At 34.8% G+C, this 12,153-nt stretch overlaps 1 protein-coding gene and 1 pseudogene across 1 annotated transcript; both read left to right on the forward strand.

Annotated features, from left to right (window-relative positions):
* The first annotated feature begins 2,382 nt into the window (after positions 1-2,382).
* Positions 2,383-4,859, forward strand: LOC145007089 (aspartate carbamoyltransferase 1, chloroplastic-like). Its single transcript, XM_078966084.1, has 5 exons — positions 2,383-2,434; positions 3,842-3,976; positions 4,045-4,358; positions 4,433-4,669; positions 4,752-4,859. Exons 1-5 carry the CDS (start codon positions 2,383-2,385, stop codon positions 4,857-4,859), a joined length of 846 nt encoding a protein of 281 aa, XP_078822210.1.
* A 414-nt stretch (positions 4,860-5,273) lies between these two features.
* LOC145007090 (uncharacterized) lies at positions 5,274-10,354 on the forward strand (annotated as a pseudogene).
* Positions 10,355-12,153: the final 1,799 nt, after the last annotated feature.

Consider the following 12,153-nt stretch of genomic DNA (forward strand, 5'->3'; position numbering starts at 1 on the left):
TCTTAATCTCTCCCCCTCTCTCTCTCTATATCTCTCTCTCTCTCCCAAATCTCTCTTCATATCTCAAATCTCTCCCAAGTCTCTCCTGGATCCCTCTCAACTTTTTATAAACATCCGTACTATCCCAACCCCTTCCTTTATTGAAAACAACTCAAAACCAAAGGAGAAAACCCAAAAAGGACCCTTTGGTCCAGAACCTTCCTGGTCCGGGACACCTTTTCAAGAACCGGACAATCTCACTCTGGACACCCTTGTACTTTGGAACCTTCCCTTCTGATTCAGAACTTCTGACACCGGAACATTGCTTGAATCTAGACCATTTGAGGAACCGAGAAATCTCACATGCTCCGGAAACGCCTCCCAGCTCCGAAAGATCTCGCTCCGGAAAGACTCGCATGCAGGAAGCTTAACATCTCGGAAGGATCAGGCGACTTCGGAAGCTGCTGAATGACTCTGGAAATTAAAGGCCAGCTTTGCAACTCCTCCTTTTACTCTGGAAATGACTTATTGAGCCCGAAACCCTCGCAAACTCGGACTCCATTCTAGATTTTTGACCATTTCAGACCTTTTTGCGATTTTAGGAGTTTTTAACACCGGAAACTTCCTCCAACTTGCATTTTCATGAGTTAAATCCTCTAAACTCCTATTTTATGACAAAGTTGAAGAGTTAGAACACATCTTCATAAAATAATGTCTAAGACTCATATTATCTTATCCACAAGTAATCACCCACTTTATGTCACTATTTACACTCTACCTAGTCAAGTCATTGTCCTTTTTCAACTCTTCCCAACACTCCATAAGATTTGACTTAACCAAATCCACACAAGAAATCCTTATTCTTCCCATTCAAAGTCTTAATTGCCTTCACCAAAATTACACTTTTGTCTCTCCTACTTTCTTAGTCATGATCTTCCTTGCAAGAGGTGTTATTGAGTTTTCCTCCATTCTTGGTAAGTATCTTCATTCTACTCCTAAACATTCTACACATTATTATACAAGATCATTTACACAAATATTCATACATTTATTCATATTATCATCAAAACCTCAAGTGTTGCTCAAGTGTTTTTGACTTGAAATCCTTCATCCTCAACAGAAAAGTTAAGGGCTATTTACAAACTGTTTTGACCATCTTAAACTTAATATTTTTCAAAACTTTTTAATATGCAAATAGTTCGGGTTTATAAATTTCTAATGACTACATGAACACATTCATATGATTTTTCTACAATTTATAGCGATTTTTACAAAACTGTCTATCATTTCATAACTGTTTAATATGGACATTTTCACACTAATTAGAGACCACTAAAAATCATAATAAAAATTATGAACAAACTAGACAGATTTCCTGAACTCTCAGAGTTTACAGATTCAGTTTTCGACTTACAATGATTTTTCTTTGATTTTTCTAAGAACAGTTACAGGAAAGGTAAAAGTAGTAAAAACAGCTTACAAGTTCATTAACACTTTGTAACATGTTGAGCAAAGTGTGTAGCAATAAATTACTACATGTTGAATCTATTTCTTGTTAGTTTAATTTTATGAAACAGAAATAGTCATTCATCATAAGGATTTTCATTCACTACAAACATTTATGACAAACTATAATAGGTATAGTTAATTTGTTACACTACAATCTCACTATGAGAGGTTCCATTTACACTACAAAAAGGGTTTTCATTCACTACAAAAATATATGATAAACTATAATAGGTATAGTTTATGGTACATTAACACTACGAACATACTAAGGAAGGTTCCAATTACAAGGGTTTTCAATAACACTACACGTAAACTCGTTGAATCAAATTTATGACACATTACTTCCTTGTATTCTTTAGAGTACTGGTTAAAGTCCTATATTATAATCATAATCTCCTGTAGGGAGAGCGTGATACTTGTATATAGATCTATATTGGGACTAAAAATCCTGCACCTTAGCTGCTTGCAATAGCTAGACTGGCAGGTCTGGGATGACAAATGTCAAAACATTCTGACGCCCGAAGTACATCGTAACATGCTTACTATGTCAATTATACGGTTATAATAACTCACATAGGGAAACAACGACACATATAGTTTATGGGGATTCATACGTTCAAAAGGGTTTTATTCATTTAAAATTGCATATACTATCATAAGTATGGTAAATACTTGTACATTTCGGTCTTTGAGTCTTAAGACTACAACTCATTTTATAAGGAAAATATTAGATTTTTCTTGAACATTCACTACATTTACAAAGAAAGGTGTTCAACTCTATATACAAAAGCTTGTGCACTCACCAACTTAATTATTGACACTCTTTCAAAATTACTTGTATTCTTAGGTAATCAATAAAAACAGGTGACTACCAGCTTTTGAGGATGGAACACTATGGCGTCAGACAAACTCTTTTATCATTACAATGTAATCGATTTTGAAACATGTAACTCATGAAACCATGTAACTTTCTCGATTATATTTATGATGGTTGTATTTACTTTGATCACTATTATACTCGTTGTTATGGTACTATACATGAAGTCCTCCACCCCCGGAAGTTTTCACCATCCTTGGTTTGGGGGTGTAGCACTCTAGCATGCATCCCTAACATCTCATAAATATCTCATAAATATCTCATAATATAAACAACTAAGGGTATTTTGGGAAATCACCATTTGGGCTCTGGCTGATTGTAAACACTACTCCATCTCCTTTTTTCTCATAAAACCCTTACTCGTTTTAGAAAAATCATTTCTTTTGAAAATGTTTCTCAAATCCTTAGTTTGAGTCCAAACATACACGACGGTACATCCGAATCCCTCAAACCAAGGAGCTGATACCAACTTGTAACACCGTAAATTTTCAAACATTTTTTTTCATTTTAAAATCACTTAAATTTCATTCACATTTCACAAAATCCCTAATTGTCAAATTATCAAAAACACATATTCATAATTGTTTGAATAAAATATAGGATCCTCAAAAACATAACTCCATCTCGTGTGTAAAATCAAGTCGACGCCTTCCCGTCTTGAGAAGTACCTGAAACACATATCACATAACATGGTAAGCACGAAGCTTAGTGAGTTCCCCAAAATACCACACACATCTCATTAGCCTCTCATGGCTATATTTCGAATAAGACCCTTCAGTCAAAGTGTCTCAGTGGAACCCTTCAGTCCCATAACTCGGGTGGACCCTCTGGTCCTAACTCAATAAAGCTCAGATTAATACACAACATAAATCACAACACTACAAGAAAAATAGCCTTTTACGACGTGCAAACTACGACACTCATTGATTTATGTTACGCAAAGGAGAGTGATGTTAAAAAAGTGTCATCTCTTCAAAAAATTTAAGGATTTAGGTCACGCATTTTATGTGTGCCCTTAAAATAACGTCGTACGAGAAAATATTAAAAACACGGAGGGCGCTGTATCTTAAATGGGCGTCCTCTATGAGTGTCGCATTATAATTTTAATGAAAAGCGCGTTTAGTAGATAGGGGGAAAATGAAAACCCTAAAATTTTGAACACTCGCCTTCTTTTTTATCCTCCACTTTTGTTTCCTTCTTGCCCTAATTACGATCCTTTCTTCCCCCTCCATAGATTCGACTGCCGCCTTGCCTAGTTATCGACACTCCTTCCTTCGTTCCTCACTTGCCTTCTTCGCCTGACAATATCTCAAGAAGTACAACTCCGAAAGCGTAAAAGTCGGAATTGTGTATCGGAACTACGGTAGACTAAAATTCAGGCGACATGTAGCCTCGTGTGCCCCAGAATTTCACGAATCTGGAATTTGGCTTACTTGAATCTCGTTCCAAGCTTAAACTTAAACCCTTTTAGCATAGCTACTCTCTTTTACGAGCCTTCAACAAGAACCAGGCTTTCATTTGAGTCAGCAAGGAAGCGCTTAGGTGGCGAAGTTTTAACAACAGAAAATGCACGCGAATTCTCTTCTGCTGCAAAGGGAGAAACACTTGAAGGTAGTGCCTTCTTTCATCTTCTTTCTCTCATTCTGATTTTATTTATTTATTTATTGATTTTAATTCAGATTCTATTAGAACTGTGGAAGGGTATTCGGATATAATTGTAATGAGGCATTTTGAAAGTGGTGCTGCCAGAAGAGCAGCGATGACAGCTAACATTCCTGTTATCCATACTGGGGATGGTCCAGGTCAGCATCCTTCTCAGGCTCTTCTTGATGTGTACACCATTGAAAGAGAGATAGGAAAGCTGGATGGAATCAAAGTCGCACTTATTAGGGATCATGCAAATGGGCGAACAGTTCACTCTCTTGCATATCTTTTAGCCAAATACAATGATGTCAAGATCTACTTTGTCTCTCCGGAAGTTGTAAAGATGAAGGTATGCAGTTATTATATATATTATATTATATGTATCTGAAAAGAAGGTGTGAATGTCTTGATGGATTAATTTAGGAGGACATCAAAGTGTACTTAACATTAAAGGGAGTTGAATGGGAAGAAAGTGCTGATTTGAAGGAAGTGACATCGAAATGTGATGTGGTGTATCAGACTCGCATCCAGAAGGAACATTTTGGAGAGAGAAGCGATCTTTATGAGGAAGCTCGTGGGAAATACATTATTGATAGAGATGTATTGGGTGTCATGCAGAAACATGCCATTGTCATGCATCCTCTCCCTAGGCTTGATGAGGTACAAATTCTTGTCTTGTTTTTGTTTTTAGTTTTATATATAATATAATATAATTAAGTAGAGTTTTCTTTGTGAATTGTAGATAACAGTGGATGTAGATGGGGACCCAAGGGCTGCTTATTTTAGACAAGCTAAAAATGGACTCTACATTAAAATGGCTTTGCTCAAGCTCTTACTTGTCGGTTGGTGAATGGTGATTGATTGATATGCAATGGTCAATGGTCTTGGTTTGAAAGGGAGAGTCCTTTTGCTGAATAACTACACTTTTTGTCTGGTCTCGTCAAAACTGCAACAAATTCCATTTCCATGTGTTAGATTAGATATATCACCTAAAGTCTAAAGATTGCAACTTATTAGATAATAATTTATGCTTATGGATTTTTGGGAATTTTTCTTGCTCTGTTGTTTAATGGTGATTTACTGTGGACATTGTTTAATGGACATTGATATTAAAGCAGACTTATTTTCATTTTTCAGTTAAATGTTGGGTTCTTGAGCACCTATGCTTCTTTGAGCACAAATCTAAGGGTATTTTTTGTTATGTTAAACTTAAACCCTTTTATCAAAGTACTGTTTGGATGTGAATTGTAGTTTGGGTTGTTTGATGAGACTTGAGTGTTTGTTGACTGCAGATTCTGATTCTAGCAGTGCTTCTGAAAAGGAGGTAAAAGATGTTAAAGCTTCTACTTAGTTTACTAGGGCAAAGGTATATCTAAAGTTATCATTTGTAGTATATTATATCAAATATCTGAAAATTGCAAGATATGTTTTTTTTTTGTCTTGGGTGGAATCTTTATGGCTGGTTATATATATATATATATATATATATATATATATATATATATATATATATATATAATCTTAGAAAAAGAGACCTGGAGAAGCCAAGGCAGCTGAAGATGCTCGGAGGCGAGTGGAGGCGGAAGCTGCTGTAGAAGCAAAACAGAAAAGAGACCTGGAAAGGGAAGCAGCCAGACAAGCATTATTGAAGGTATTCTGTATTTCTATTTTGCAACATATATTTTATTATAATATATATATATATATATATATATATATATATATATATATATATATATATATTATTGTACTTTTCTCCGATTGAAAAGACGGTTGAGATCGATGAGGCATCTTGGTTTCTGAAAGACTTGGAAATGCTAAGGGCTGCAGAGCCAGACCAGATCCTACCGAGCTGCTTAGATGAGATAAGCCCTGGACCTGACAAATAAAATTTTAACTTAAATCTTAAATCTTATTTTTATCAATAGTTTGAAGTTGAACTTTGTGATAACTGTGTAGTGAGTGTTAATGTGTTATCTGGTTATTGCTATTACCGAGTCAATCAGCTCCCGTAATATGTTATGTGATTGTATCACTGTTAAAGAAGCTAAATAAGAACTACATTGAAGCCTCTTTGCTACTTATATGCTTTTCCATTAGCTATCTCTATTGTTTCAAATAGCTTTGAAAGAGATCCCTCAACTCTGTTTTATAATTGCAACTGGGAGTGTTTCTTATAGGGACCTTTTGATTTATCCAAGGACAACATAAAGAATAAGGAGCATAATGGGATATTATTGTCTGGAGTAACAGAACTAAGTTTCAATATCTTTCATATGGAATCTTCTAATTTGTTTCATTTCCCTATCAGCTTGAAAGATAATTAAGCTTGTACAGATCCCAATACTAGATGGTGAAGAAGCATTAAAAGTCCTATGTGTAAGATCAGAATTTTACCTTAAGTTTTCCTAATTTAAAAACTCTATTTAAGAAAACTAAATATTCAATTATCTTTTACTTCTTAACCTTGGTAATGCAGAGTGGGATAGCTAACAGAGCTGTTGGAGAGACTCGTATTCCTCTCTCTCTCTCTCTCTCTCTCTCTCTCTCTCTCTCTCTGTCCAATTTTTTTTTCTAACAGCTATATCCAGGGACCAAAAAATATTCATTTTATTTGGAACACAGGACCAAAAATGTTATAAGATTTTGAAATAAGGAACAAAGTTGTTAGGAAAAACTTTTTGGGACCAAAAGTTGTATAAAACCAGCCATCCACAAATAGTAGAAAGAAAAACAAAACAAAAATGTAGAGGTGAAGAAAGAAGAATAAATACCATATGCAACAGGTAATCAGTAACATCCATTCGAATTTCTCAATCATCCGTCTCCTGTTGTATATTTTCATCTTCCTCCATTCTCCAAATATTAGACATTAAAGGACTTCCTTCGTCTTCAATCAGATGCTGAACAAAGGTAATTACCTAAGCTATCATGCAGTCTCTCATATTCATCAGTCATCATGTTTTCTTGAAAAGGCATAGATAGAAGAAAGCTATCACAATCCCAGAAAAAAAATAGATAGAGGAAGATGTAGGAGTTCAACTAATATAAGTCCGAATTCTCTCTCCGGAATGAAAGTCAAATTCTGAAGCTATCACAATATAATCTGATCACAATATATTCTAAAAGCCAAATTCTCTCTCACGGATCTTTGGACTTTCATTCCGGAATGTGAGTACTTCTATCTAGTGTTGTTTCAAAGCTTTATATATGCTTAATACACTAGAAATCATAGGAAAACACCATGATCTGTGAGTTTACCGCCCAAGAACACCTTGGGGAGTAAACTCCATTTCAAGGGCCAAAGTGTGCCCAATGACCCCTAGACCTTGGAAACCAAACATGGGACAAACCTTGACATGTTTAGGCATCAAAATCAATTAAAATCAAGGACCAAAAGTGAGTTCATGGCCAAGGAAGTTCTTGGGCCGTGAACTCTATTTTAGGGTGCCAAAATGCCCTAAATGCCTTCCATAACCCAAGAGACAAGCATTGAACTTTACCTAGATGTGTTTAGGACCCAAAACACCCAAAATATCATCTCCCATAAGTGTTTACGGCCGCAAACACATGACCAAATGGTCCATGGGTCGTAAACTCAAAATAGAGGTGTTTTGATGCCACAAACACTTCCAAGGGCTTAGGCATGAATTTAGAATGCTTCTTTATGACCATTAGGACCCTCATAAATATATTTGGCCATGCGTTTACGGTTGTAAACTCATTTGGGCCGTAAACACCCCAAAAGTGCCAAAAGATGAGGTCTTTCTCATCCTAGGTTAAATCTAATGTCCCTAAATCACCCCCTAGACTTCAAACTTGCACTAACCCATGAGTAACCATGAGTTTACGGCCGTAAACTCCCTTGGGCCATGAACTCATGGTAGTAAACTCATTTAAGTGCCTTTATACCTTCCTATGTTGAATCACATGTTATTTCAACACTTGGTCAAGGTGTTTCCTAGTCCCGGAAGGTGTTTTCATTCATATAGTTGTTATAAACACTATATTCATGTCAATATGTGTCCTTATATGTAATTTAGGACTTATTGTGTCTCGGGACTTCATTCGTGGAACTTCTCATCCTTACATGCATACCCGTTTGAATCACCCACGTCAAGTGAGTTCATACCCCGTAATGAATATTTTAACTATTTTAATTGTTTTAAGGGGGGGGGGGGATACAAGTTGAACACAATGATAATTGTGTAATTTTTTGTTGTTAATCATTCTTTTATCAGTCTAGTTAGAACATGAGTAAACTAATATAGGTATAGTTGAAAGTCCGAAGATCTGAAGATCCGTGAGAGAGAATTTGGCTTTTTAGAAGTACTCATATTCATCAGTCATCATGTTTTCTCTCATATTCATTAATATATAATATGTAGGAGTTCAACTAATATAATCTGATCACAATATATTCTAAAAAAGTTCTCTTTTTTTCATTTTTCTGTAGGTGTTCAACTAATAGTTCAAGTTCGGCTGAAAAAACCCTAGTTATGGACTCATTACCAGATTCTATATTAAATGACTTGAGAAAAGTTGAGGTGATATTAACAAAAATAGATGAGAATCAAACTCAAAGTGGTTACAGTTTAGAACATGTTTTAAACAGCTCTGATAACATAAACATGAGAAGTGAAATGATGAAATTTGTTAGAAATGTTAGTTTACAATGTTTAAATGTATTTCCACATGACCATATTTTAAAAGAAGCTGCACTTGTTGCTGAAGAGATTTCAAACACAAAAATGAACTCCTCTAGTGTTGCTATTACTCCATGTAGGACATTGGCAAAAAGCCTCTTGAAAAGCAATCATCAGGTATGTTTATTTTGTTTATATTTAATTATTTATTCGATATAAAAATATGTTTTATATAATTGAATAGTAAATAACTAAATACATACAGGATGTACATTTATGTGGTGTTTATGCAAGAAGAGAAGCTGCATTTGGGAATATAGAATATGCAAGAAAAGTATTTGACATGGCATTATTATCCATTAAAGGGCTTCCATGGGTAAGAAATAAAAATCAAGATTATCTTTACTTTACAAATTACAAAAACTTGATATATATATATATATATATATATATATATATATATATATATATATATATATATATATATATATATTATCATTTAATTTTATTTTATACGACTCACAGGATCCCAAATCAAACGCCTCACTTTTATTCTTTTGGTATGCTGAACTTGAACTTGAACTTTCAAACAACAATTCTTCTAGAAGCTCAGAATCATCATTATCACAAACATTACACATTCTTTGTTGCTTGGGATGTCGGGTAAAATTTAGTCAATTCAAAAGTCAACCATCAAGTTTACAGTTGTTAAGGGCACGTCAGGGATTTAAAGAACAAATAAGGGTAATTCAGGAAACATGGATACATGGGAGTATTAATGAAAATTTTGTTGCTTCTATTTGTTGTGCTTCATTATTTCAAGAGTTGACTTCTGGATTGGAATCTGGAATACAAATTTTAAATCAATCTTTTTCCATGGTGCTTCCAGGTGATTTCATGATCATTTTAAATCAGTCATTTTTTTATCATATTTAATTTTGTTAGATTGTAGAATCTGTTTAGTTATTGTGGATAACATAATCTTTATAAATACATAAAGGAGAAGACAAATTCATCAACTTGAATTACTATTCAACTATTATATACAAATGCTATGGGAGCATCATTCAGAAGTAGAGCTTGCAAATATTTGGAAAATTTTGGTGCAAGAATTATAGATATACCCCTTCAGTCCCAAACTCTATAATACAATTATTCAAATTGGACATCTTCATACTTCCCCTAGTAAGCTTCGATGGATCATTGATGATTACTTACACAAGTAAGATCAAAATTTTAATCTGTCCTCATAGGGGTGATTGTGTCATTAGTATGAATCTTTGAAACTGAATCATGTTGTTGTGGTGTTTACAGGGAACCATCAGTGAGGGTTTGTCTGTTTGCATTATCATATGAGATTAGAAAAAGGAAGCTCTCATCATAGAGTACATAGAATCTTTGAAAGGGCATTGGGTGACAACATGTTGAAAAGCTGTGTACTTTTATGGCGATTATATTTGTTGTATGAAATCCATGTCACACATGACATGTCCGCAGCTAGAAGAATTTACTTTCATGCCATTCACTCATGTCCATGGTAATATAACATCTTCATCTTTTACAAATTCAAATTTCAAATTTCAAAATTCAAAATATTTGGTTATCGGATTTGTTGGAAGTTATGTGTGAGAAAGAGATGAATGTGAGGACTGATGTATATGAAATCCTTTTGCAAGATGAGATGGATATGTCCAAATAACTTTAGGCAAAAAAGGGATTGTATTGTATACTACAGAATATTCATCAAACTTTGCAAGGATTTGACTTTTGTTGATGTAGGAACTGAACTCGGAGTCGGTTATACCTGGAAGTTTCCTCGAATGGAAAGAGACCATGGATTCTTGGGGTTCCAAAATGATATCTGCTATAGAGGTGAAGTGATTTTGCATCATAATTTCTAATATTACAGGATATAATTCAAAATTCAATTTCCTCAAGTTGTTGCTGAAATGGCAGCAATTGGTTCCACTGAGGTCACTTTGTATCTTGGACATGTGACACATAAGTAAATTGTTAAGGTCATAGAAAAGTAATATTCGTTAATTTTCACTTATCCTAACCAAAAATTTGTTTCGTACTTATCATACTCTGGTTTTGATTTTATGTGGCATGTTATCTAACAATCCAAGAGATACCCCAATTTGTTGATGTTTGAATTATATTTTTCTAGATTGCAGGGTCCGCATCTTGTTGCTCCAACAGGGAGTAACCTTTAATGCCATGGGAAAGAGGTTACTGTGTTTGTAGGATAAAATTATGACCATTCATGAAAGAAGTAGATTCCCTGGAGAGGACCCGAAGCCTTTCATTCCATGACAAGTACAAACAGGGCCTGTTATCGGTTGTAAGTATTGTATTTCTAGCACCCATTTTATGAATTTAGCCACTAAAACTCAACCTGCTATTAAAATAAATCATAAATAATTAATTCATAATGTTTGTAATTATGCAATGCAATGCAGATATGGAGTACTGGAAGTTGTGTCACCTATCCCCTCCTAATTTGTTCCCATCTCCTTGCTTAGCCTAAGCCCAGCCCACCTACTTGTAGGTTGATCTTGAATAAGCAAAGGGGCAATGGATTGTATTTTTTATATCTAATTCGTTTGTAAATTTTTGTTACAATTTCTATTGATTTATTTTATCTTTCCATGGAACGATTATTTGTATGACATTAAATTTATGCAATGGATTCTATTTTTTGTATATGATATTTATTTTCTATTATGAAACATTAAATAAAAATTTAATTTAAAAATAAGTAAATCTGTAAATAATATTTTTTGTAAACATTTCAAATTATGATACGCAAAAATGTGTGTCATCTTCATTTATGACATCGTCTTTCTTGACAGGGGCTTTTTGGATACGCACTGCGCGTCATTGACACGCGCGTCGTAAGGTTACGACACACGAATGCGTGTCGTCTTCCTTTATGACAAGGCCTTCCTTGATACGCATTGGGTGTCGTAAACGCGTGTTGTAATTGAGCGTCGTAAATGGGCGTCGTAAATGCGCGTCGTCTATAGATGACGCGCAAAATCGCGTCGTCTCTCTTTATGACAGGGCCTTCCTTGACGCACATTTGCGCGTCGTCTGAGCCTTTTACGACGCGCAATGAGCGTCGTAAAAGGCTATTTTTCTAGTAGTGCAAAGACATAATGCAGGATATCACCATACTCAATAAAGCATACAAGAACCTCCAGTTACACAAGATACCACTCATGGTAAGTATAGTGAGAAGACTCATCTCGTAAGCAAGCAAATAAACCTCGTACATGAATTACCGATCTAGCCTCCGCCTAACACATACGATAATTATCTCTAACTAACACTTCAATCACAACTCTAATAAACCATGCTATTTTCTCTCTCTAACTCTTGGGATGGGTAAAAGACCATTTTACTCCTCCATGGTCTTTATAATCCCTGTCTTGACCAAACCCTAAAGTTAACATAAGTCAACACTCAAGTCAACAGTCCATGTTGACCTGACTC

This window comes from Lactuca saligna, chromosome 7 (assembly GCF_052625555.1).
Source record: "Lactuca saligna cultivar CGN05327 chromosome 7, ASM5262555v1, whole genome shotgun sequence".
In the NCBI taxonomy this organism is placed as follows: Eukaryota; Viridiplantae; Streptophyta; class Magnoliopsida; order Asterales; family Asteraceae; genus Lactuca; species Lactuca saligna.